The sequence below is a fragment of the Semicossyphus pulcher genome, unplaced genomic scaffold (genome assembly GCF_022749685.1).
Source record: "Semicossyphus pulcher isolate SPU_LCO1_2020_fin unplaced genomic scaffold, fSemPul1.0.p SCAF_5, whole genome shotgun sequence".
NCBI classification, from domain to species: domain Eukaryota; kingdom Metazoa; phylum Chordata; class Actinopteri; order Labriformes; family Labridae; genus Semicossyphus; species Semicossyphus pulcher.
The window spans coordinates 20024571-20051746 of NW_027211726.1; the positions used below are offsets into that span (position 1 = coordinate 20024571).

At 42.1% G+C, this 27176-nt stretch overlaps 1 protein-coding gene across 1 annotated transcript; it reads left to right on the forward strand.

Moving 5' to 3' along the window:
- The first annotated feature begins 619 nt into the window (after positions 1 to 619).
- ptp4a2b (protein tyrosine phosphatase 4A2b) lies at positions 620 to 25117 on the forward strand. The gene is made up of 7 exons (XM_069681097.1): positions 620 to 731; positions 18758 to 19056; positions 19392 to 19500; positions 19591 to 19683; positions 19762 to 19892; positions 22615 to 22689; positions 23853 to 25117. The coding sequence occupies exons 2-7, from the start codon at positions 19052 to 19054 to the stop codon at positions 23962 to 23964; spliced, it is 525 nt and encodes a 174-aa protein (XP_069537198.1). The 5' UTR covers positions 620 to 731; positions 18758 to 19051; the 3' UTR covers positions 23965 to 25117.
- Positions 25118 to 27176: the final 2059 nt, after the last annotated feature.

The following is a 27176-nucleotide window of genomic DNA, read 5'->3' on the forward strand; positions in this document are numbered from 1 at the left end:
AAGATTAACTACATTGCAAAAATAAATTGGTTTAAAGTACCTTTTGATATTTAATGATAAATTAAGTGACACCAAATCCTAACTCGTTACAGCAGGGAAACAAAGAGAGAAACGCATATGAAACATATTTGATGAAAATGTTACCTAATACTTAATGATTCCAGTTTAAGGCCTCTATCAATTTTATCTGGAGTCGAAAACCTTAAAGACGGGCAAAAAATTATTCTACAATAAACTATGCCTATTCTCTGTATGTTTTTAACAATATCGCACACAAAACTTTGAAGACGGGTGCTGCAGGAACGTTAAGAGGGTTTTTTATTTGTTATTTAATTTTTTTATCTTTATTAATATTTGTTTAATATATTTTAATTATTTTTAATTTACAAGCCATGGTCATGCTTTCCAGTGTAAACCTCATTGTGTGTTCTTTTTCAATAAATACAAAGCACATACACACTGTTGCGCAATGGAAATGACAGCTTTCCCAGTTGTTTATCCACTTTGTTGACCTTTTTACTCATATGGCCTGCCATGAGATTCGTATATCCGGCAGTCCATGAAGGCGTCAACAAACCGAGGAGGCTCCTCCCCAACAACAGTTCCCGACCTCCGACGAGAATTCAAGCTGCCACATTGAAGAGGAACAAAAAGGCGACCTGGCAGCGGTTTCTACACTCCCTCCACTTTCTCCGGGTAGTCACGGGATTTCAATGTTCAGCCTGCTCTTTGTAAGTAATTAAAAACCTGAATAACTAAAACTAATCTGCTATAACTTGTGCGAGATATGATCTTACGCGATTGCACCGCCACAGATCCACAAGAGCCTGATTAAAAGTTGGTCTACATATCGTTAGATGATTAGCACAACACAAGGGAGCTAAACTTAACACGAGTGGTTGTCTGAAGAGATGAACCAGTCTGTAGCCACGTTAACGTTAGCTCCCAGAGTAAAGCTTGGACGGCTTAAGCGTTTGCTAACGTTACGTACACAGTTGAAAATTGTGTTGACGTGTATAAATATCACCCCGAATTGTTTTTCCTAATGGTGTTACCCATCATGAAGACCGTTAACTCTATTATAGCGAGTCTTGACGCGTCTCTGGACTGGTTTGTAAATGTTGCTGGGGAAAGCAAAGTGACGGGAGCTATGCTAGCATGCTAGCTACCTTAGCTACGTTAGCTTGCTATAAAGGCTAATGCTAGTTCCTATAGTGATAAGAAAAATCGCTAACTTTACGACGTTCAATAACAGAACATACTCACTGGCTGTTATTTCTATTTCATAACACAGCACATTGGGTGTATTATAAAAGCAACGTAAGTGTGCAACCTGAACGTCGTCCGCAATTTCATGAAATAAGAGCTAACGTAACCCTCAGTTATCAGGGTCGACGGTCTGTCTGTGAAGGAACCGTTGCTGTCGGAACGCTAGCTTAACATTTACGATGCTTCGGTTAACGTTCCATCGGTTGTCTTAGCAACCGTTCACGACAGCGACTGAATTGTACTTTAGATGTTTAAAATGTAACCAGTGGTTGTGATTTAATGTGTTTCAGCTTGTTTTTGTGTTCAGCGGTTGATTCACAGACGTCTGTAGCTGTGAAGGTGGATAGCCACTGAGCTAGCTGCCTTCCGCCCTTTGTGATACATCTTGACCAGAGCTAGTGTTGCTAGATCAGATTGACAGCTTCCAGCCCAATTACAAACCAGACCAATTCAATAAAAACAGCCCAAATCATAACCTTGCCAGAAACCTATGTAGAACCGCTAAACCATTACATACGCAATAGAAAACAGAGCATAAGCACACAAAGCTTCATATGTTTATCAAATAACCAAAGATAAAATGTGAGATAAATATCCTAGCACAACCCTAAAAGAGTGCAGTTGGACAACCAAATACACGAATTGCGAGATGCACCCCTGGTGTTGTGGTGAAACCACAATAAAGTGAGCTAATACTGCCATGAAATGTGAGCAATAAAAAAAACCCACCAAAATCCTACCTGTTTAAAAACTATTCAATTATGGAGGAATGAAACCAAAATCAAACCTAAATTAAAAAATATATAAGTAAATGAATATGCCATGATGATATCAAAGTAAACAGTTCCTCCCATACTAATACAGTTGAGTACAACTCATGTCAATCAAATGGATATACAATGAGCCAGTGTTGCCATTAATCCGGCAACACTCACCAGAGCATGGTTGACCCATTTATTAGAAGCTCAGCTAAGGTTTTAATAACTAAACAAAGCAGTTGACAGCCTGATATATCCCGTCTGTTGACGGTTGTCAGGTCTTGGGTGAGCGCTTGTATTGTCAGACTACTGTCGTTGTTAACTAGCCGGTTTGACTCAGTCAACTCGTCAGCTGTAAAAGTAAAACTGTAGCTAACAGCAGGGTAAGCCAGGTCTATTATTTAGCTATGTCTGGTTTCCTAAAGCAGAAAGCACCCTACCATTTAGCACTGTTGGTTGAAGTGAAATGAGGAAATGCACTTGGGGAGGAAGTTGACTAGAGCAGCTGTGACACTAAAGGCCGCAGCACATTCCCATGCCTCTCAGTTTTCAATTTATGACCTTCCAATGGTTTCAGTCTCCCCTCTGGTAATAAATTCTAGTGGGCAGCTAATACAAATGAATAGCTTTGAACACTCCTAACAACTCGGGTGGATGAGTCAATGAGTAACTGGTGTAACAGGTAAGCTTATTATACATTCCTGCTTATGAGTCACCGCACCCAAGGTGACCTAATTATCTGGCAGAGAATATAGGAGATAAGAAGCGTTAATACAACCAGTTATCAAAATAAGCTGAGGGCATGCCAATATATAGTAAAAGTAACGGAACATATTGTTATAATATTTAATGTTTTAAGCAAATCACATAAATATCTCACTTTGTGTAATTATAGAACTGATGACACACCTTCTTAACACGAATTTCACAACTATTATAGAATAACACTGCGAGTCTTTATTTGCATTTTATTGTGAAACTAGGTCACTCCCACTGGTGACCTGCTTGATATCATAGCTAATTGACACATGATGCACCAGCACAATCTAGAAATAGTATGGCTCCACTCAGTCCACTTGGAGCACAGCCTGCAGCTAAAGCAAGACCTGAACAGTGGGATGCCCTCATTCATGAGATACCACATTTAAGCCCTGATACCTGTGGGTCCCGTCTAGTATGATCAATGTTTATTTATACTGTATAACTGCAAGACTATCCCTAGTTGTCATTTGCTGAATCTTTGTTGTACTTGCATGAAACATTTGTCTTTTCAGAGCTTGGAATTATTTGCAAGAAATTTGAATCTAATTTTTATTCACATTTTAAGTAACATATTTGGGCATCTGTGTTTTTACAGAACCAGTACAGGCCCCTTCTTAAATACGTGACCTATGCCTCTATCAAAATTGTTTTTGAATCATTGTACATACAGATAATTTGTTGTGTGTCTAGGGTTAAGCTGGACGCCTACATGACATTTTACACCAGAAAAAAGTCGGTTCCTCAATCTACAGACAGCATTAAATAAGGCAGTGTGACAAGAAGGGAAGTTCTCAGCCTTGGTTACTGTAACTGTGAAAGGTGAGCCCAGTATACAGTAACATGACTCCGACTTACAAGGAAGGTTACTGGGGGAGAGGAACACCTATGTTGTAGCCTGCTGGCATTCAGCCCATCTCGCTGCAGGATGCTGCGAGTGTTGAAAGGTTGGGTCGAAGAGGTCTTTTCCACAGTTACTGGCTTAACAGATTTGTCCAGTTTAAAAATGTAGTTATGCCCCTCGGTGCCTGGCTGTGTTGAGAAAGAAACGCGCTTTGGTTTTTCCAGTGTTAGCTTGCTAAGATCTCTGGCTCCATAGTTGTTGTGTTGAAATCAGTCCAAAGTGGAAAGCTAGGATTACATCCCCACACTTTTTTTAAAACCTTATTTTAAGCCTTAGAGTGAAGAGCCATATGTAATTAAGCATTACTAGCCACGGGCACCTTGTGTGTTTCTTGTATCGGTTAATGAATCATGCCCCGGTCGGCACGCTGTTCGTTTACTGTTGTTGCCACAGCGCTGGGATAAAGCAAAGGCTCAGGCTCTGAAGTGCTGGCAGTGCCTGACAGATTGACACCTCTTCTAGATGCTGCTGCAAGGCTGCCATCTGAAACTATAGCAACAGGTAGGAATAGGGTCTTCCTTTGTTATTTGTGTTTACAGCTACCTTGTCTAGCTAGAGCTGCAGTTAGCTGGGGAAAACACTGTCCTTTGCTAATTCATGCTACAGTGAAGGGTGTTGTTTGTAGTCAGATAAAGCTGCTCACCTGTACTCATCCAGAAATGTTCTAGTTTGGAGCAACTGTAGTCTAGAAAATGCTTGTTTTATGCGCATAAACAACCTCGCTGTGTTTCTAGGCGCTGTTTTGTTTCTCACCGGCGCTTGGCTTTCTCTCCGTTTCCTTAAGCAGCTTATTAAACTTATGAAATGTGTGACTACCTCTCACAACATGATCCCAAACTAATGTGTTCACTCCAGCCATAATCTTAAAAGATGGAAATTGCTACAAAGATCATAGGGACTATATTTTCTTGCCCCTGGTGAGGAGTTTGATTTCATTGGTTAAAAAGTTCCTGAATTTGTGTATTTGCTCAGACATCTACGCTGAACCCTGACCCTCTTCAAAGCTCCTATGGCTTCTTAAGCTCTGTGAATGTTTAAAGACGAGCACCGTTGCTCTTCTCTGATCTCTTCGCAAGGGACAGCAAGACTCCCCACAGGGTGACTTGTTGCTACCGCTGAGATAATTGTTGGTATGGAAACAGGCATCCCCTGATGCTCGCCTTCAGAAGGCCAAGTTAGTTTCCAAATGTCAGAAGAATTGATGTCGCAGTGGGACTTTGCACCTCTCGGCGAAAAAATGTGAGCAGACATTCTCCTGTCTGTTGCTGCGTTGACCTCTTGCTCTTGAACTTCTCGTCATTTTATTCTATCTCATTTCTTTATTTTCCTCCAGGTTGATATCAGTGAGAGTAAATGCGTCCTGAATTGACACCAGTCCTCCTGTCTGAATTATAATTGGATGAACCTGTGATACTCACACACGCACAGACCCACGTAGTAACACCTTTGGTTGACTAATCAGCACTACAGCGGTGCAGATCTTTGCTCTACCTGCTTCTTTCCCTTTAAAGGTGTTTTACTGCTTACTATACACGCTCAATTGATGTGCTGGCAAACAGGTGGAGGCGTGGCACACTGCCATGATGTATGTGTCCGTCTGGAGCAGGTTGGAGGATTGAGTCATGAGATTACCATTTATAAAAGAAGCTCAGAGATGGCTGAATATAGTCCCTAGATCGATATTCCAGATCAAGACTTGAAGGAAAAACTAAAGGGAGACTGGAGAGATGTTATAGAACAGTCAACAATCATTATTCACATTAATATTGGTAGTGGTATAAGTGCAGGTGGTCATATTAAACACTTGAAAGCTGGTTAAAAGGTGATACAAGCAGTGTCTGATGCCCGACTTCGACTGTGACTTCATTGCAACATCATATCCGTTGTTGTTCTAAATGGATGAGTTTAAACAGTCATTCGGTGATCCATTGAGACATTAGGAAAATGTTCAAACAGCTGATCCTCACTTTGGCTAATGTTGTTAAAATGTAATCCAGAATGTAAATAATTCTTTAGACACTAAATAAAAGAAGCTTCCTCCATACAAAAGCGAACCTTGTATCTGTTAGCTTAACAATTAATGGTGTTAGTCTGCGGTATTCTACAATTGGCAGACAAAGCTAAAGCAACTGGTCCATTTTCCAGAAGCTCATTAGATGTGAGAAAACAATATTAAAGTGGATATAATATGATATCAGATAATGGCAGACTTGATGTACTGTTTTGAACAAAGCTTTCAGACATGTATAGTTAATATTTGATATTTAGTCCAGCCTTTCATGCAGCGTGTTTTTGGCAGGAGCACTTGTTTGTGTTGAGAGCCCATCTTACCTCCCTCGGTTCCTCTGTCAGCAGAGAATCAGTTTCCCTTTGTGTTCTCCCTCTTAATCCTTATTCAAATCATAGTGAAATGTTGGGTCTGACTTTGTTTCTCTTTCAAATGTAATTGTTCAGACGCCAGTGTTCAATTTTGTGTAAAGTGTAATTAAAAGTGCAACTAGGCCACAGCGAGGACCGCACAGGCCTTTGTTTGGATATGTTTTCCTCTTTTCAATCCCATTTCTAAGGTACTGAGCCCTGGTCTCTTTCAGTCCTTTCCAGAGACGGATCAGTCCTTGTCCCCCTCGCCCTCCCCCTAAGCGCTATCAGAGGCCTTTGATCGTCACACTGTTTATCTGAGGCTGTACAGCAGTGTGATAAGTGGGCTTCGCCATGTGCGAGTGCGTGCGTAGGGGGTGTTTGTCTGCTCATGGAAATAGTGGGGTTACATATTCTCTCACCTCTCGTCTCCAGCCTCATTTACACGGACACAAGGAGCCAGAACAACAAGTACTCCGCGGGAAGATTAGCTCCTGTCCTCTGGGAGCAGAGAGGTAACCTGTTGTGCCTGATAGGGGGATAGAATGAGGATGTCCATTTACAGAACATCAACAACATTTAGAGGAAAGATTAAACAGCTGATATTTTCTGTAACATAATTAGCTTTATCTCAGAAATAAATAAAGGCTCGGCTCCGCATCCCCAGCTAATAAAACACAAAATATAATATACACTGTTAAAGCGCACACCGGTTTATGACACTATAACATACTGAGCTACTGTTGACAAAGAATACAGTAAATGAAAAGCGGATCCAATTAAGCAAGGCGTTGCACAGCACAGCAGCGTTTCACAGCCTCTGTCATGCCGACCTGTTTTTGTTGTGTCACTTGTGACAAACCACAGAACAAAACTTTGAGTAATACACCAACAGCATGTTTTTTAATGTAGAGCTCCAGCAGGGTTGGCATTAAAAGGTCTGCAACTAGTGCAGCATTTCTTGCAAGTTAATCTTGATTAACTGAATTTCTTTTTAAATAGGTGCAGATTTGTGTTTGTAAATTCTAAAGCAATAGTCAGCTAAAATTAAAGCCTCTGCTTGCAAGTTTAAAGTGCCGCACCCCGTTAAAGGTAAATTCAGTTATTTTTCCATCTAGTACCCCTTTCCCACCAAAATTAGTGCATTGACCAGGGTTTTCCAGACCCTGGAAGACCCTCTAATAAATGCAGATTGTCTTTTGGTCTCTTTTCTGCTGCCTCACCGTCTGACGTCACAAATGTGCCAGAAACAGGGTTGGTAAACAGTAGTACGCACAAAGAACTTGCATTATACTCTTTGGTAAGCAGTGAAGATGTTACAGTGGTTAGGTCTTTATAGTATCTATTGCTCATTCGGTCTATTTATCACTCTGACAAATTTGGAACAATGTTTGATGATGCTTGGATGGAGGCCAGCGTTAATGCACGTCGTAGCATCGTGTCGGAAAAGGGGCGGAGATTAGCTTGTGGACCTGGTTTTTGTGTTCCCATCATTGCTGATCGGAGCCGAGGCGATAATTACCCAGGTATACTGCAGAGTAATTTGACCCGGGTCTGAATGTCAAATTTAACCTTTCCCACTAAGCCAGAAGGCCGGGTGTTACCAGGTTTTTTGACCAGTGGGAAAGGGGCTTTACAGACCAAATGGTTTTGTAGAGAAAGAAATGCCTTATTCTGATAGTTTGATTTAAAAAAATAAATAAATAAATGGACTGTCTATTCATTGTTCTTACAGGCAAACAGTCATGAGTCATTGTGAGGGAAATGATCTAGCTTTTAAACTGCCCGTTAACTTTCTAGCATATAAATATTTAACCATGTCAACTTAAAAGCCCTGCATCCTTACCTCAGAGTGAGAGTCAAAGTTATTCTTGTCAGTGCGCCAAGTCATGTTGTAGCCTGTCTTTGTTTACAGCCATTTATATACTTTAAACATTTCTGGCATCAATTTCACAATGTGCTACTTTTATACTATTGTGCAAAATGGACCATAAATAAACAAAGAAAATATATCGTCAGTTTTGCCCTACAACGGCGCTCTTACGTAAAGACTTATCCATGCCATCCACACTAGGGTTAATCCATTTGTCAGTGCAGTTACCTTTGAAGTGTTTCCTTTATTGCATCTCCTCTCTGCAGACTTTCACAATTATTTTAAATAGATTAAATGTGCGAGGAGGAAGCCAGGTGAGAAGTGAGAGTGAAACTATAAACCCTTTCAGAGTTCAGCCTTGGCTGGACAAATCTAACTTGGAGGCAGACCTGAAGATTTTTGTGTGTCTGTTGGGTTGTTGAGTCGCATTTATGGAAGGTCACTCTGTACCCCAGACCTATTTCTAGGCTTGATCAAGCCCAGTCCACCCACACACAGGCTATAACAGGAGGGATATTTTTTCTTTTACAAGCAAGTGCACAACGAAAGTCTTTATTAAGGTTTTTATATCTGCTGTCAGAGTTACCATTTTGGTCGTGCCATAAATACAAGACCTTTGTGTTATCAGTTGTTGCAATCTCATATGAAACCTTTCAGTTTTGAGGCTATTTCTAAAGCATGCTCCTAAATACTTGTGGACTGAATTTTGGACTGAGAGTGCTCTGCTGTGTTACACGAAAGGAGACGTTCTGTCCTGTGGTTTTCTTTTTCACTCCATTTAAAAGTACTGCTTCTTAAGCGGGGAGCCTATTTATCTAAGGGGTTTTGGGTAATAGCCCTGTAAAAATACCAGATTTATTATATTTCAATCCGAGACGACCACAAGCCTGAGTCAGACTGTCTGTACATGGTGCCACCTTTACACAGGTAAACACAGACATGACCACTTGTGACTCATGTCCCAATTTATAAGGCTCTTAGCAGGTGACCGCGTCCAACTTGCAGGTATTCTTTTGTTTTTTGGTCATAATCGCTGACTCTTATTGCTTCTTATTGCTTATTGTCTATACATGTGCAAACACAATAACTGACTTCTCATGCAAACGCACAATTGTCCAATTTATAGTACAACCCCAATCACTTTACAATATACTTTAGAGATAGACCGATAAGGATTTTTCAGGGCCGATACCGATACCGATTATTAGTAGTCAAGGAGGCCGATAACCGATATTTGAAGCCGATATTCATTTGCAGTAAAAGTGAAAATATTGGCATCAAAATTTTGAATAATACAAACTTCAACACTTAACTTTGTTGCCTTTAAGCATATGCACCGGAGCCAAAATAACCCCGTTTTAAATTATAATCGGCCCGGCCGATAATCGATCTATCCCTAATATACTTATAAGTTATCAAATATACCCATGGACCCAGTTGAATATACAAAAAGCATGATCGAAACTGCTCTAATAAACACAACTTTCAATAAGGATTAACCTTATTCTGTTTACCTAATATATGAGAGGAGGTGAAGGACAGTTTCCATGAGTCAAAAGTCAAAAGGCTGCTAAATTTTGGCAAACAAAATACTAAATTGGTTGTGCTATACAGGCCGTCTAGGTTTAACAAAAAATTGCCAGCCGTACTCATAAGACTTTCAATATAGCCTGCCACTTTTGATTTTATAAAAGAATTCCAACCCTCTACAGTAATGATTCTCAAATTGGTTTCTTAAAAGGGTATATGGAGGACTGCAGAGTTCTAAATAGTCGTGCTTACTTAATAAAATACCATGATAAGTACACAAATGTTAATCAATGACCAACATTTTGTATTTGTTACTCCTATCCCAATGCAATTGTTAACTGCTATAAACTGAACTGTTGCAACGAAATGCAGTCAAGTGCAACTTAGGGATGCACCACATTATCGGCGCGTTATCGGTTCAAGATTATGGCTTGAAAATGACATATCGGCATCAGCAATGCGTCATTTTTCTGCCGATATTTTCCGCCTATAAAACAACACTTGATGATTCTCTAAAAAGAGCATTTTGTGCATAACATAAGTTTAAGTTGTTTTTCTTATATTGCCCAGTGAATGTGTGCATTTAAAAAAGCACTGCATTATGTTATTTCTGCATCTGCCACTGGGCCACTACAATAAGAGCGGGCATGATATCAATTCCACTTCAGGGGAGACTTGATGTTCTGTGTAATTAGGTGGGGGGAAAACATGCTCCTATCGGTATCGCAATCGGCAAAAAGGGCTGGAAAATATCGGCATATCGGATATTGGCAAAAAATCCAATATTGTGCATCCCCAGTGCAACATAATTTGTTACTCTGCACGTACACCCACGCACAGCCACTTCTGTTACTGACAAAGGACAATGGATTGATGGTTGAAAAATGGCAACAATACAGTTCAAAATGTGGAGAATGCAGTGAAAATGTAGCCAAAAAAACAACACAATATACAACAATATGTTTTAGAACCCCTTATCCATATTTGTTGTGAAAACTTTTCCTTGAATGTGACACATGAAATCCAAATCTCAGTATTGCTTGTTGTAACTATGTGTTCTTTTGCTCTTTAAATAATGTAATGTACTACAACATCCAGCCGTTTGTCACTGAACAAACAGTGTCCAGGAGTCTGAGGTTTGGTCAAGGAGCTGGTAGCGTTGGCAACGTTCCCCACAAAGCTATGATTAAGCTCAACCTTTCCCTACCCTCATGACAGGTGAAGTAAAGGTGCTGTTCTCAGCAGAAGTTTTGAATGTACGTGAACCAGTTTTCCCCTATCCATGACTCCATTCTCAGAAACCCACAGGCGGGCACGTTATCAGAATTCAGTCAAACAAAGCGTGAGGCCACACAGAATCCACTGACTTGGAAGTATCAGGTTCAGGCCGACACTCCTGTTTGCAAACCCCCAGGAGAGCACACCTCATGTGGGCAAAGCAGTTCAGGATCTCTGGAGTTCAGTTTTGCATGTAAGCTTCTAGCTCTTCTTGCTTGTCTCGACATGCCTGGGGATTTTAGTGTCTTGCTAGTTACACTAGATAAACTGGTGAAGCTCAGAAAAAGGATTAGAAGCTTAACTATTGGAGCTCATTGTAGTTTTATGTGTGTGTGTTCTTGCTGGCTTTCCTGTCTTGTTTGTCTGTGTGTGTTTTCAAGCATGACTGATGGTAAGGGAGGGTTGCGCGTACTACGTTCTTTATATGTGTTGTGTTTGCTGAACGGCATGTTGACCTGTTGCTGTACCCCACACTGACAGGCCCCTTCAGTCTTGGACTGAGTCCAGAGAGTCCACAGTCTGCTTTTGTCTTTATCAAGCATGAAGCTAAGTCTCTTATCTTGTGACCCGCTAAGGGCTTTGGATGGTACATCAAGAGCATTTTCAGCATTTTTCATTGGCTTTCAACCATAATGCGTTTGGAAAATGCTTCCGGAGGTATGCTTTCAGAAGCGACAGTCCTGACCCGGGGATGGATTGTGCAACAAGCATTCTTTGCGAGAAAGTATGTCAACCACGTCACACCTGTTAACAAAGAAAACAAGATATTCATTCTTTCACTTGAATGCTGCTAACATGGAAAAAAAGAGATGTAAACAGTCACGCCTGTGTGATGCAGCTGCTACTTCACACTAGGCTAATTTCACTACCGTGTAGGCTTACACCTAACTTGTGTTTTGAGCTGTAGTCTGAAGGCATAGCAGCAGACTGTAGAAGGAAAGTTTGATTCTCACTGTGGGTGATCAGTCTTTAGAGGTGAAGCAGAGCCTGCTTGTCTGGCCGACACCCAACTTTAACACCAACTGTCACACTTCACCAGAAGTACCAAGCTTTCTAAAACCAAAAGAACCTTGCCAATTGTCCGGAGTGTGAAAACACCCTAAAAGTAGGCGTATCTGTCAGTCAGTATGGCAGTTAGTACAATAAAGTTGGCCTGTACTCAACTTTACCCAGTCACCAAGTCACTGCGATCCCAACCAGCCATTGCTTTTCCTTCTTGAGCCCCAGCTCTCATTTGAAATGCAGGAAGAAAGGGTTCTTCATGTCTTTTTGGCATCATTTGTGTGAGCACCCAGCTAGCTTGAGGACAGCTCCAGAGTAGGGGGTGAGATCCGCCCACCCAGCCTATCAAGAGCATTGACGTCACTGCAGGGACCCAGCTGGACCATTGGGCAGGTGTGATCCTCTGTTTAATCTCAGACTCAGTAACTGCCAAGCTTTTGGCTCCACCTTTATTTCCTTTTTCTTTCCAGCCTTCCCTCTTTTTGTCTTCTTTCTCACTAATTTAATTTATCTTATCTATTGTTATGTCGCCTTGGAGATTTTTCTTTACATCTGACCACTTTCTTCTTGTAACTATTCCTTTGTCCATGTCCTGCTTGACATTTCCATATCAGCTATCTTTTATTTGGCATTCACCGAGGCCACAACAACAAAGTTGGCCTCTCTGACACATGGCACAATTTCTGTTTGATTGCAACTCTCAATAGTTGCCCCCCCCTAACTCCTGTCACTTTAACATCTTCGCGTTGAAAGGCGAATGCAATACTTCCTCCCACTTGTGTTTGTTTTTTATGAAAGCGGCAGCCTGGTTGAGTGAGCCAATAAAAAGGAGAAGTGTGTGCTTTGGGTGTATCTAGCAGGTGCAGCAGGAGTGTCTTAGTATTTATCTCTCTCCATGCTGCGTTCACTCTGAGGAGTTCAGGGCTTCCTCCCTCCTCCCCGCACTGTCCAGCCTGCCACGGATGACAGGCGCTCCCCCTGCTCCCACACACAGCAGTGCAGCCCTACAGCTGATTCGAGGCAGCACAGTCTGGTCATGCCCGGTCTGGCTTCAGACAAAACATCAGCGAGGCTCAGGCGCAAACCTCCGACCACTAGACAGGTTTTGCATGTAATACTAACACCTTTTACAGCGAAGGTAGAGAGTGGACTCAGACATTCCACATTTTGCGTAATAGTCCGACGTTTTGCCACCGTGCCTTTCCAGTCTGTGTATTCGATGTCCAGCCTCTTGAGCTCACTTGCTTGTGTGTGTTTTGCTGTCTAATTTTAGAACACCCTCCTCGCCTTGTGGCAAATGTATTGCCCAACCCAGCTTGCGTCTATCTACATGTTTGTGTACATGGTGTACATAGTGTCCTGTAAGCATATAGTGGTGGTGGCCACCTGACAACTATCAGGTGTCAACAACGCCGCCTCCAGCATCAGCTCTAAAGTTATGAAGACCTGTGGCTGTATAATCCTCAACACGGTGAAATGCTTTCATTTAGCACTCCCGCTGTAGCAGTTTAATTGGTCTGCATGCACATTAACTGTTTACTTTCGAACTGGCTGTGTTCCAATCTATTACGGATATTAAAAGCTTTATTCATGAAATTATGAATCTGCTAATGAACAGCTGCCCCATTTCTTAACCAACTCATTCCATTTGCTATTAAACCTGCCCCGGCTTTATATACCCCGCCAGTCAGACTGATGACTCAGCCTAAAACCAGTTGCGAGATACCCCTGCCCTGATTCCCATTCTCTTGCGGCTTAATCACCTGTTTAGGTTTGCGTGTCCCTTTCTGTTCTGTGATAGCGCCGCCCTTATCAGCTAGCACTGCTGCTCCCCGCTCTCCCACACTTCCCATCTGCTTCTCTCTCCTTCTGTTCTTTCTCCTGTGTCACTGTAGGAGATTTCTGTGAGAGGCCAGCTGATTTGGGAAACTCTCCCTATCAACTCTCACTTATTCCCCCACCCCCTCCCCTCCCCTCCCTCCCTCTTGCAGCGCTACTCCAACAGCAGAACACGTGATGAAGAGCAGGGCACCAAGGGAGCTTTCTCTGGGCCGCTGCGTGGGCCTCTGCCTTTACTCAGTGACCTTTCTCCCAGTTTAGTATATATACTTACATAGACAAACATGCACAAACGGCCGGATGTAACACAAGTATACTTTACAGAAGTACATCAGATAAGGCCCTTTTAAAAAAGTGTTTATTTTTATTTTGAATGAATAATTTATCAAGTCAAAGAGTTTCTTATCACGTGGTGGATGATTTAAAATTTCAAGAATTAAATAAGAAAAAAATGTAAAATTTGATGAATGGCAATTAATTCCATTGAAACATCATAACAGTATTTTTACATTATACTTTGGCATTTGCCTTTTATTGGATAGCCAAAGAAAGAGCTGGCATGCTCAACCAAAAAACTCCACTAAGGCAATCGCTGCAAACCCAAAGATAACATTGAAAGTACAAAGACGTCCGCTCACGCAATAAAGGACATAACTTTTAATAAGAGAAATAAACAGCAGCTTAAGGTAACAAACACGTTTCAGCCTTTTTATATTTTATAGGACAACCGAAACAGAGACAGGAAAAAGCAGAGGATGGGAGAGTTGGGATGACATGCAGCAAAGGGCTGGGGTCAATCCCGAGGCCACTCGGAAGGGGACTCGGCCTCTTTACATTGGAAGAGTGCTTTACAAACTGAGCTACCCAGCACCCCACATTAATGTATTTTAAAATTTGAGTGCTTCAATGGTTATTAATTAAAACACTCTATCCCTCTGCTCCGACACGGTTATTGTTGGGATATTGTTCTGCTATTAAAGTAGCTGCTAGTGTTTACTATCTAAGGATAGTTTCCTTACATCTTGTGATTGTTTGATATTTAAGTTGGGATGTACCCGCTATAGCTGGGTGATTGATCCCACAACAATTTGGCCATAACTGTAACTCCGCAGCCTCCTATAATGTGCTGCTTCACATTGATTTGTTTTTGTCCGTTTTTTCAAACTTTCCTCCCCATCAGCTCGGTTTGTCAGAGTGTTTAGAATTGATCATTTGATATTGAATTGGTCTTGAAATGTTGTTGATGTTCCATTTTGTCCTGCTGTGCCAAATAGACTGTTCTGCTGCGATGTTACTTGCAGCTGTGCACTGTATGATTTGGCATACATTGTTTCTGTTAAGGTAAAAGAGCACAGCAATGGCATATCACCCATTCAAGTTGAACCCCGCTTAAGGTTGCTGACTGCTTCTCAGCCTTTAAAGCTTTTGAACACACTGCTCTATTGTTTCCTGTGTGGTTAAACATGTTTTTGCCTCTACAAACACGTCTGATGTGTGTGTATGTGTGTTTGTTTTGTTCTTCCTGCATCTGTGCCGAGTGTAACTGCGGAACCAGTTTGCATATTTCAGAGCGATTTGCATGCGTTTCAAGAAGCAGGCTGGCAGGCGGCTGGGCAGGGTTAACACAGTATACTCACTTCTCTATTGACGCGAGTGAGTCCTTAGGTATAATTGTTGTACAAAAAGAATTTTAAAATTCCATTACGTCAGTCTATCTGCTTTCATGTATGATGGTTCATGTACGGTTAGATAAAGACTAAGAGTTGGATTTGCCTTATTGTTGCTATCGCTCCATCATATCAGTGCAAAAGACGCATGTAGTACATCAAGCGAGAGCTACCAATTCAGATAGCATCATAATTACTCCCATGAACACTGCATGCAGTGTTGTAGAAATGCTTCCTAACAACTGCTCATGTCTTTCAGTTCATGTATACCATCTGCCTATTTGCCACTTGCTAACCCTACTACTGGCAGCGTTTAAAAAGCAGACTGTATGAAGTCACTTGGGCAACCATCCACAATCCAGTTGCTTTTTCATCTTTTAGCATAAGCTGTCATTGTGGTGTCCTTGGTGCGTCTGTTGGCTCTCTTTGTTCTTCAGTGTTTCAGTCTTCACTGACCACTCTCCTTTTTTACAGTCCGATTTCATAGCAGAAAAGCAGATCCCTTGTCCACCTTTTCCTTTTGATTTCTTGAGGATTAGAAGCAAACAAGACCATAAAGGCTGGTTACTCCTTTTTCCGAGCGTCAGTTGTGCGCATGCAGCGATGGCACGTTGTGTTCAGTATCGCTTAGAGGCGGCAATTACAGGCGTCACGGAGGATCTCGGCCATTGCACAAGAATAAAAAAATCAAGGCTGTTTGTTAGTGCCCTTGTGGCTACTGCCAAGTATAAAAGATGAAGGCGAGGAAGGAAATGCATAGGCGAGTGCGTTGGTGCATCCCTTTTGACAGTGGCTCAGAGGTTGGCAGTTAACAGAGAGGATAAGTGACTGGGGGGTGGTGGGTGAGTGTTTTGAGGAGTGGCCACAGGTTGAAAAGATATTTCTAACTGCTTCTTTTTAAAAGCTGTACTAGAAATCAAACAGGTGGGCTTAAGGGACAAAATAAAATTGTTGTGTACCGTCTTCCAGTGAAGTGAAATCAGAATCAGGGAGCACAGAGAGTCTTGTGTCAGTCTCGAGGAGGTGAAAAGAGGGAGCGTGGGACTGAAATGCTGCGGCTGTTTGAAGCTTTGCCCACCCGGCAATCCTCACCTTGTGACTACTGCCTGTGACACGGTGCTGAAGTCCAAGCCCTTTCCCTCCACGTCCCTCCCGCCGCTTTATGTACGTAGGTGTAGCGATAGACGGCCTTCGTCATTCGCTTTCCCTCCACTTTCCTCTTCCCCTCCCCTCTCCCCTTCCCTTCCTCCTCCCTCTCTCTCTCTCTCCTGTGTTGCTCTGAGACGGTTCCAGCCAGTTTGTGGCGGCTGGGTTTAGACTGTCAAGGACTTGGCACAGTTAAACGGAGTGCTCCGTGGCTGGTTACAAACCAGACATTACCTGTTCTGTGAGACACCCTTGTGAAGCGTGTGTGTGTGTGCTCCATACTGTGCATGTTATTAGTTTCCATTTTGGTGACAGGTGGTGAATTGACAGAGTGATGTAATCCGAAGGTGTAGTCGGTGCACAGTGGAGTTATTACCAAGGCTGGAAGGTAGATGCAGCGATGCAGGAAACTGGAATTTAAATGGCACAGAGATTTAACATTGTAGTTTAAGATGATGGTCATTGTTTACAGTCCAAATAGCAACTTGAGACACGAGAATGAAGTTAAAGCGGAAGTACGACCGGATGCTTTTCAGCACTATGCAGTATGTATTAATAAAGATCAATACGATGCCAATGGCCCGTGGTTTATGGGTTTGCTTTATGGCTGCTAATTTTAGGGCTGACCCGAATGTGTAGCCATGGTAACCGACAGCATAAAATCTGTATTTTTTTTTTTTCTTTTTAACCTGGCTCAACAGTTGCCATAAAGTATAAACTACGTCTCCACGTGCTGTTAATCCCAGGAGCTGTAACCTGCGATCAGTCCATCGTAGTTTATAATAACGCAGCGCAGGGAGGACACAGACGTTTAATCACATGGATCTTTCTGTGTGTTTGTCACTGTTAACAGAGACTGCAGTCTGCTGTGTAGTTCATATATTTCACTGATTGACCACAGAGCTGTAGAGGTGCATCAGGCTTTATGATCGGACAAAGTTTCATATCACGTCATCGCTTTAGTCCGTGATCACCCGCTCCCTCCCTCTGTGCTCGTGCTCTCCCCGTCTCAGCGCTGCGAGTCTGCATCACAGTTTTTATTATGTTTTTTAAAAGTCTAATGATGGTGAATGAGGCTCCTCGTACAGTATATTCTCAGGGCCTAAGGCCGTGATATATCCCCCGTCGTCGTAGCGAAGCTTCATATACAATTGAGTAATTGCTGCAGAAACTCCGAAGCCCAAAAAAAGTTATTTGGAACGACCCTAGATAATTTCTCCTCTCTTGCTCTGCACACTTACTGGTGTGCTGCATACAACCAAAACAGGTTGCCAAAAGGATTGTGAAAATCAGGCTGTGAAAAGTTATGTTAATGCTGAGCCATTTGTGATTTACATGTACTGTGAGGATTCTTTAACTTAAGAAGCAGTATACACTCTTTTATTTCTCTTTTCCCCAGCACAGTTTCACAGTGAGCGCTACATTAGACGCTTAAAAAGAAGCAGGATTTCGTTGGAGAATACCCCACATGCATTTATAGGATAGGATTAGCAAAGAGATAAGATAAGTAAAGCTTTTTCCACAGTGACCGCCAAAGCAGACAGAAAGTGAAAGTTACTCTGTTAATTATTCATGTTTATATCCTATGGATTAAACTCCAGCTTTATAGTTGTGGCCTATTAAACAAGGTATAAATGTGCTGAGGATAATAACAAACTTATCCTGTTTATACATTAATATATCATATAAAATAGAGATTATGGGCTGTTGAAGTAATTTCCATTTGCATTAATTATTACAGAGTACTTACAAAAAGGAGGCTCTGCTTTGCAAATGCCATGTTACTGGAGTTGTCATGGACACAAGTACAGTGGCTGCTCTGTAGTGGGCCGCTTTGCTATCTGCAGTGTGCCAATACAATGGTGTGCCATAGCTGCGTGTGTGTATTTCTCAATTAAATGCCATGTTAGGGTTGCATTCTTCTTTAGTACTGTGCATGAGTCTGTAGTAGTAGCTACCTTGTTAGCATTGTGCAGATTAGCCATTACAGTCACTGTGCTGACCTCATCACCTTGTAGATATATTGTTTTGCTATAAAACTTTGCACGCTCTAAAAGAAACAAGATCTCTCTTTGTGTGTGTGTGTGTGTGTGTGTGTGTGTGTGGTGTTGTGTATTTTCCAACACATAGAATTAACGTTCATAACTACCACTTTGTAAATCGACCTGTTGTCATTATAGAGTCAATGGCTTCAGGCTGCCTGCTACTGCTTCTTGAGACACTGGTCATTATGTAATTTAAATAATGGCTCTTGTGATTGGGAAAACAGCACTTTTTCAAATTGCCAGTTCGACTTAAAGACGCAAAATGCCGTGTGTGTGATGTCATCAAAACGACTATGCCGCCTAACTCTCCCCTTCTCCTCTCTCGGCAGGGTTTCTGTGTTGACTTCAGCCGCACCTATATGGCGTGTGTGAGCGGAGAATTTTGCCAGGCACAGCACCTCACCTCCGTGGAGAAGTGAATCGGCCGCCCCCCGAGGGACTACGCTACCCAGAAGCCCCCCTGACTGCCAGCTCAATAGGAACTGCTGACTCTTCCAAAGGCCCCCCCCCTCCTGGGATATTGCGTAGTCCTTGGCCCGACTGCCCTGCGTGTCCCGACCAATACGAACATCATTTGCTTTCCGCTTTCTCCTTGAACAGCCAATCACAAACAGCTCTCCTGAATGGGGTAAACTTGATTGGATGACTCCTGGATAGTCTCTCCATCTTTTTTTTCTTTTTCTTTTTTATTCTTTTAGTTTTTTTTGATTTGGTGTTAATTCATTTTTTTACATCCTGGAGTACTGTGGACTAGTTTATCCTTTTTGTAACCTTTCTCTGTGTACATCATCCCATAGCTGAACACCTGTTGTCCTCCTGACCCATCCTTCTCCACGTGTTGTCATTTTTATTTATTCAACCCTTCCCTCAATACATATATATCTCCTAGCAGTCTTTGCTGACTTCTGAGCCAAAAAGTCGCTTTTGTTTTGTAAGAGTATTGTATTGTAATTGTTTTTTAAGCCGTCTCGCCAACATGAACCGCCCCGCTGCAGTCGAGATTGTCCACGAGTGCATGAGGTTCCTCATCACCCACAACCCCACCAATGCCACGCTCAACAAGTTCACCGAGGTAAGTCTGCATATGTTTACTTTGCTACCTGTTGGCCTCCTTTTTGCAAATCCTGTGTTTTATATCCTTCTTTTTTTATATGTCCACCAGGAGTTGAAGAACTTTCATGTGAACACACTGGTGAGAGTTTGTGATGCCACCTATGATAAGGCTCCAGTGGAGAAGGAGGGGATACAAGTTGTGGTAAGAAAACACATTTGTGGCATACTTTTGTACTGCATGCCTCTCGCTTCTACTTTACACACCTGTCCTCTCCTCTAGGACTGGCCCTTCGACGATGGCGCCCCTCCTCCCACTCAGATCGTGGACGACTGGCTCAACCTGCTCAACACCAAGTTTCGAGATGAACCCGGCTGCTGCATCGCCGTGCACTGCGTGGCGGGGCTTGGCCGGTGAGTGGCTAGCTGCGTTGTTTTTCAAGAGATGTGAAATTCCTCAAAACGCAGCAGTGATTGTCTGGTTTGTAGTATGGTAGGGGTGTAACGGTACACCGGGTATGTACCTCGGGTTTTTGGGTCATGGTTTGGTCTGTTTTTGGTGCTGCAGGAAAAACAAAACAATGTAGAAAATAAAACTTCTGCCTTTTATTTTGAAAAATGTGAACATTTACAGGACATTATTCTGTGTTTTCAATCATTTCTGAAAAAGTTAAATAGTCGTATTTTCTCAGTGAGGAAATCAGTTATGCTAATAAGTTCATATGTCCATATAATGCATTATCCTGACACCCTGACCGGTTGCTAATTCCTGAACCGCTGCTTTTGCTTGTCAATTAATACAGGCCAGCCAAAGCAGACTGGAATGAACATGTGCAGGCACATTGTAGTGGTGCCAGATCACCCTGACCATGTGCTTAAATCCTGTATTTTCCACCAGAGGTTTGTTGCATATTTGCAGCGATTAGTTCTAAAAAGCATTTGTTATTACTTTGGCACAGTCTGAATCTGCAGTGAGTAACTGCCAGAAGGGAGAAGGACTCGCCTCGCAATCTGTTATGCTATCCTCCCTTGCTGTCTTAAATGACATTTGTAAACAAACATACCCTTCTTCTAACTTTGCTGCCCTTTGAGCTATTACCGTACAGTCTGGAATATAAGATGCACTGGAATATGAGACGCAGTTTGTTTTTGGGGGTATTCCAGAGGACAAAAGGTTTTCTATGGCTATTTATTAATTAAAACGTGTATACAAGTTATTTCAAGACTATTGCAACTTTATTTTCGTTTAAAACATATTAAAACAAATTACAGTTGTTTTCACCACATCTAGTTTGCAATCCTGCTAGCTAAGTGTGCTGTAGCTAGCGGTAGCTGGGGGCCTACGGTAACATTGATTGTCGTGAGGGTGGTGGCTGTAATGGCGATCATGACGGTGTATGTCCGTGATGAAGCGTTGGCAACAATCTAGTTAGTTTTAATCGCTCTTTTAAATAACTGCGAGGAAAACACAAAACGGCACTGCGGCAAATTGTAAACAGGAGACTTTGTAGCGGCTTCGACTCGGAAACAGTTTAATGCGGAGATGTGACGTCACCACAATCGGACAGCTCCTTCATCGGGGTAAAATACAGTAACACAATAACATGCCTCTCTGCATTTTATATTTGTATATTATATACATATTTTATAAACCAAATTTCACGGTAAGTGGAAAACAACTGGTGCAGTGCCAAAACTTTCAGGTTAAATCTTGCACTCCAGAATATATGTTACGCATATTTAAGTAGTGGAGAGTAGTAAAGATGCAAATGGGTTAATTTGGGTTGCAGAGCGTACTAGCCGAGCATCTATCGACACGAATACACTGTGTACCCTTGCACCCCTATTGTATGGTAAACTTTTGAATGATCTCTGCTCTAAAACCCTCTACTACTTATCTCACAAACCGTCCTCACAGAAATAATTATGGGTTGTATGTGTGCCACCTGTAAGAATCAGCACACACGCACGGCCACAGAAAGCAGTTTTCTCACATTCTTCCTGTCTTCTAGCCTTCCTCTCATCCCTCCCTCTTGCCTTTAACACTTGTTGCTTCCTCAGTGTTGCTCCCACGCCGAGGCGGGGTGTGAAACCGAACGTGCCGCTCTGTACGTGTGTTGTTCCGTGTCTCATCCAAAACAAACACCGCGATTGATTCGGTATCTTGAATTGTTTTCCTCTCTTCCTGCTCCTGTAAGTGCTCTGTAAGTAGACAATCAGCTGCTTATCTGTCATCAGTGACAACAGTCGGTTTGCTGTTGCCTGCGCAGGCATGAAAAGGAAGGGCAATTACATTTGCATGTGATCTGTCTGCTGATCATGAGGTAGCACAGGCGATGCGCAGATCTGCACACTCATATTCGCAGAGCGAGACAGCAGCTCATGACGTCGGCAGGCTAGTGTGAAAATGTCTTTCCTGACCACAAATGCTCAATTTCTCAATGGCTTCCAGCGTTTTGCATTGCTGTGGCATTCCGGAGGTTGTATAATTACCAGTTTTGGTTAGACTGGCATTTTCTGAATTCATCCCCTCGTCTTCCCTGTCCTGTGTTTACTGCAGTCATCTGGGTTTTCCAGAGCTTTACGGCCCTCGGTGTGGGAGGCTGCAGCTATGTGCCTTGTTTGTTTGTCCTTTTCTTTAACAGTATTCTCACCCCTCCGTCCACACTGTCGCACTGTTTTGGTTTCCTTCAGATTTTCTTTCAATGCCTGCTCGCTCACATTTCTATCCCTTGTGAATTTTGTGTGAGAGAAAAGCCGCTTGAGGAAACGCTCTGTCAGCACTGAGACTTGACCCGCAAAGTGGACTAGAGAGTTATTTTATTTATTTTTCTCTCATCCTGTGAGAAAGGAGATGCTTTTCTTACTGTAACTTATATCAGTTTACAGTGTGTGTGTGTGTGTGGGTGTGTGTGAGAGGGGGCTCAGGGTGTGAGCAAAGAGCCCCAGTGAACACGTGCACCCCTGTTGATTTCCCAGGCCTGTTTCCCAGGTTTAAACCCCCCCCTCCCTCTCTCTTTAGCGTATTACTATGGAAGCATTTGAACCATGGCATTAAATCGTCTGTTCTCCTTCTCTCTTCCCTCTGATTCTCTTCTCTCCTTGAACTACTCCTCTGGATTACTTTACCTCTCAGAGCTCCAGTCTTGGTGGCCTTAGCCCTCATCGAGAGTGGGGTGAAGTACGAGGATGCTGTGCAGTTCATAAGGCAGTAAGTACCCTCCCTGCTTCTGTACTTTTAAGATTTCAATAAAGGCTGAGCTTTAAGTCAGTACATGGTGATATTTGTTAGAATAGAAACAGGGAGCATGTGAAAAGCAACACCTGTTAATAGAGGTTGTGTCCGAGGTCAATCAGACAGGCCTTCTTGCTTCTTTGGTTTGTTGTTGATTTATGGATTTTGACTATATGCAATCTAAGCCGCTTTCCCACTGGTCAAAAAACCCGCTAACACCCGGCTTTTTTGCTTAGTGGGGAAAGGTTACAGTCGGCATGTAGACTCTGGTAATTATCACCTCGGCTCCGGTCGACAATGATGGGAACGCAAAACTCCGTGTCGACACGCTAATCTCCCCTCCCTGTCCGGCGCGATGCTATGCGGCATCGGTAAATTCTGCAACTACAAATTCCGCTCGTCTCTGTCCGAGCAGCGCTCGAACATCGTTCCAGATTTGTCGGTGCCGCGTTTGATAAGTAGACTGAATGAGTAATAGATACAATAAAGACCTAACCTTCGCTGTTTCCTGCTTCCGGCACGACGTCAGACAGTGACGGAGCAGAAAAGAGACAGAAAGGAGTATACTCCACTGGCAATGGGAAAAGAGACAATCGGCATTTATAAGCGGGTCTTCCCGGGTCTGAATAACCTGTGTCAACGTGCTAATTTTGGTGGGAAAGTGGTACTAGTCTGGTCCCACCACTAGTTTTGGTAGTACTCTTATTTTGCCTTCTTCCTGGCTGAGACTGCAGGAAGTTGATGCTCCCAGCCAAGAAATCACCCCCCACATAAACCCCTGTTTAATGGCAAATTGTCATCCTTACACTTTGGTTCTTATACAGATTAAACAAAAAAGATTTAATGTGCTAATTAGTGAGCTTTAAAGGCTCTGGCAGGTGGTTTTTGTTGCCTTTAAGCAGTGCCAGTCTGGCTATGTCACCCTGTTCTCAGTCTTTGTTTTAAGCTTAGCTATCTGGCTGCTTGCTGTAGCTGTATATTCCAAAGACAGATATAACACTGTGGTATTAAACATGTCATCTCCTTGGTTGAATTATTTCTCTGATCGCCAAAGCAGCAACTGTAGGGTTCGTTACAGTATTCTCTTTGGTGAATATCAATGTTTTAATCCTCTCTCCTCTTCTCTCTGCTTTTCACAGGAAGAGACGCGGAGCCTTCAACTCCAAACAGCTTCTTTACCTCGAGAAATACAGACCCAAAATGCGTCTGCGGTTCAAGGATACCAACGGCCACAACTGCTGCGTGCAGTAGGCTGCCTGTCAGTGCATCTTTCTTATGCGCATCTAGTGGGGTCTCTTCCATCAAGGGGAGATTAAAAAAAAAATGAAGAGAGTGCTATCAGTAATTATTGTGATGATTTGTAAACACTGAGTCATGGTTATTTGATCAGAGAGCAAGCCAGTGATCGAATGAATGAATCCAGATCTGGGGATCCACCAGCCGAACCAATGAATGGAAGGTCAAAGCACACAGATAGGCCCCGCCTCCCGGTTACACTGTTCAACCACGGGCCGCAATTTTGTCAACTCGAGTCCATCCTGTTTCTTTTCTTTTTTTTCTTTTTCGTTTCAGTTGTAATCATGGGATAACATTTTTTTTCCACTTTGTGAATTTTTATTTTTACACAAGCAATGGTGATGAGAAGATGTAATGTCGAATGATATTCTGATTTTTACTTCCACTAATTATTGATATTATGATTAGGCCCGAATAATGTACCTTTTTAAAAACAACCTTTTTAAACTTTGAACACATATTACGACTGTCCGTTTTGGTATTGGGGTGTTTTTTTTGTTTTTTTTTTGCACAAAAACTCAAAAAGTTCACATGAAAATGCAGTAATGTTTTTTTTTTTCCTCTTACCCTTCACTTGCTTAAAGTCACTTTCAGTTTAGGGGTTCACTGAGTTTGAATATGTCTGAGATATTTATTCACAAGATATGATATGTGTGGCAGTTATGAGTTTGGCAGGGGCAAGGACACTTTGTTATCCAATATTGTTTTGTTTTTTTATCCTTCGAGAGCCATGTATTTTTTTTTTCTTTTTTTCTTTTTTTTTTAATCTTGGAGTGCAATAATCAGTCCACCTCAGATAAGCCCACCAGACCCTGCTGAGCATTTTATACACATACACTTCAGACACTCATTCAGACAGTTAAAAAAAGGAAAAACAGAACCGCTCCTACAACAGGTACTTCTCCTGCTTGAATTCATTCAATGGGCTACAACAGGACTTCCCTAAATATGCATAATTAAACCCATACACACAGAGCCTAAGATCCAACCTGAAAGATGATGTGGAGAAGAATGAAAATGGTCAGTTTTTTATCATTGTACCCATTTTGAAAACATCCCCAATTCGTATTGGTTCTTTAAAGATAAATAAATTGAAATAAAAAGCATACATGTGTCTCTTTTTTTCTGCTTTCTCTCTGGCTTTAAAATAATTTTGGTAACTTTTGGCTTGGCTGGTGTAAATGGGGTTGATGGACCACAATTAACACCACTGTGTGATCTATCTAGGCCACCAGCTGTTCTGTCCTCTTCCTACCACAAACCAATACACCTAATTCATGAAAGTCAAAGATAAGTGTGAGAGTTGCTTGTTCCAGTCCTCATAACAAAATGTCATTCTGAGTGACAAAGCTGACACCTTGCACTCGGTGATAAACACACTCCGTGTTTCCCAGACGCTGCGTGCTCATTAGACCTGTCAATCACAGCCTGCCCTACATGTCCTGTCCTCGGCGGAGAGTGACTCAGCACCACGTGTAAGGCACAGGACACCGTGCTACTGAGAAATGACTCACATCCATAACTGGTAATCACGACTCCAGCCAATACCTGAACCCTTTGAGAGTGCTCCCTCTGCTGGTCAAACCCTGTCATGGCTAAACATTTCTTCAAACCAGGAAATGTAGAGAAGGAGCACTGAAATAAGCCAATAAAAGGTAATCTAATTACAAAGTGTGCCACCAGTTAAAGGCAGAGCAAGTTTAACTACAACACGCCTAACCTCATTGTGTTATTGGTGTTTAACTAAGTCTCTAATCCACTAATTAAATTAGATGATTAATAATCTGACAAAACAAGAGCGGCTTTGGCTGAATAAGCACTGGGATTGATTGTCACTGCATACAACAGTGCAGCAAACCGCAAACAAATTAGCTTGTGCTGTCGGTTCAGCCCTGTGAATAATATGAATATCATCTACAATTAAAGCATCTGATTTAAATCTAACTTTGTAGTCATTGTTCCGGTTGGGAAGCTGTATTCACTATAGTGTGACTAACAGTGTGAGGTGTCAGTGCTGTGCTTCCCACCAATAGATGTCACTGAGAGCTAACAGGATCTTAGTGTTTTTGTAACTGATGCAGCCCAGGAGATACATGACTCAGTGTGTTTTCATCGCTGGGTGAGGTAACGATCAAAGCCGCAAACCTGTTGTGCAATGGGTTGAGATGATAAGACAAGACAGTGGCCTCATGGGACTTTACATCAGCAGGTTAAGAAGACACTTTCCCTCATAGTATTGAATATCCTGGGCTTTTTGACAGGAAATAACCTTGTCTTGGGGGGTTTTTAAATATGTAATGCACAGACCTTTACTTTGAAATCCTGACACATGATTCTATGAAACACAATAAAGGCAGTCAAGTAAACCACATAATTTATTTTGCTTCAAAAATAAACATACATTAACTGTATTTGTTTCTCAAAAGTATCATTATTTACATGTCACAACAATGTGTAATTAATCACATTAACGATGGTTAGATTGCATACAGCTGTGTCAGCTTCAGGGTCCAAAGAACTGAGCCATCGTTAACAGTAGTGCAGTAACACCTGAGCTTTTTTGCTGTTACGTGTTTGCAGTAATATCTGCTTTGAAAAGACCTTCATAGAAAATATTATATAAAGGAGAACCTTGTTGCATATCTGGGTCAGTGTGTTAGCTCAGTCACAAAGAGCAATATTCTAGAAAGGATATACAGCAGCCTTGAACCACAATAGTTTATAACCATTCATTATTATCCCTATTAAGGTGAGATTCATCAAGTGTTACCACTTGGTTTTTATATGTACAAATTATCATTACTTAATTAACGTCTCATATCAAATGGCTGCAATTAATACTCAAGGTAGCTTCAAAGCACTACTGTAATTTTGATACAGTTTCGAAGTTACCAAAGACTATCCAAATAAATAAAGCAAGCAAAATATAACTTTTGTTCTTCCTGGTTTTGTGTCTAATAGCTACAACATACAAGTAAGACTAGTTTGTGGTGCTGTTAACCTTGAACCATTAAAGCAGTGGTTCTCTGCTGGTCTAGCCGCAGAACCCAACACCAGCTCCTGTAGCTCAGTGGTAGAGTAGGTCGCCTCTTGATCGGAAGGTTGGTGGATCGATCCCTGACTGCTACAGTCACATGTTGAAGTGTCCTTGGGCAAGACACTGAACC

What these genes read in the sequence shown, in the direction of transcription:
- ptp4a2b (XM_069681097.1), top strand. An exon ending in CGCTCAACAAGTTCACCGAG is followed by an intron (nt 19,501 to 19,590) that starts GTAAGTCTGCAT and finishes TATGTCCACCAG; the next exon opens with GAGTTGAAGAACTTTCATGT. An exon ending in TGCGTGGCGGGGCTTGGCCG is followed by an intron (nt 19,893 to 22,614) that starts GTGAGTGGCTAG and finishes TTTACCTCTCAG; the next exon opens with AGCTCCAGTCTTGGTGGCCT.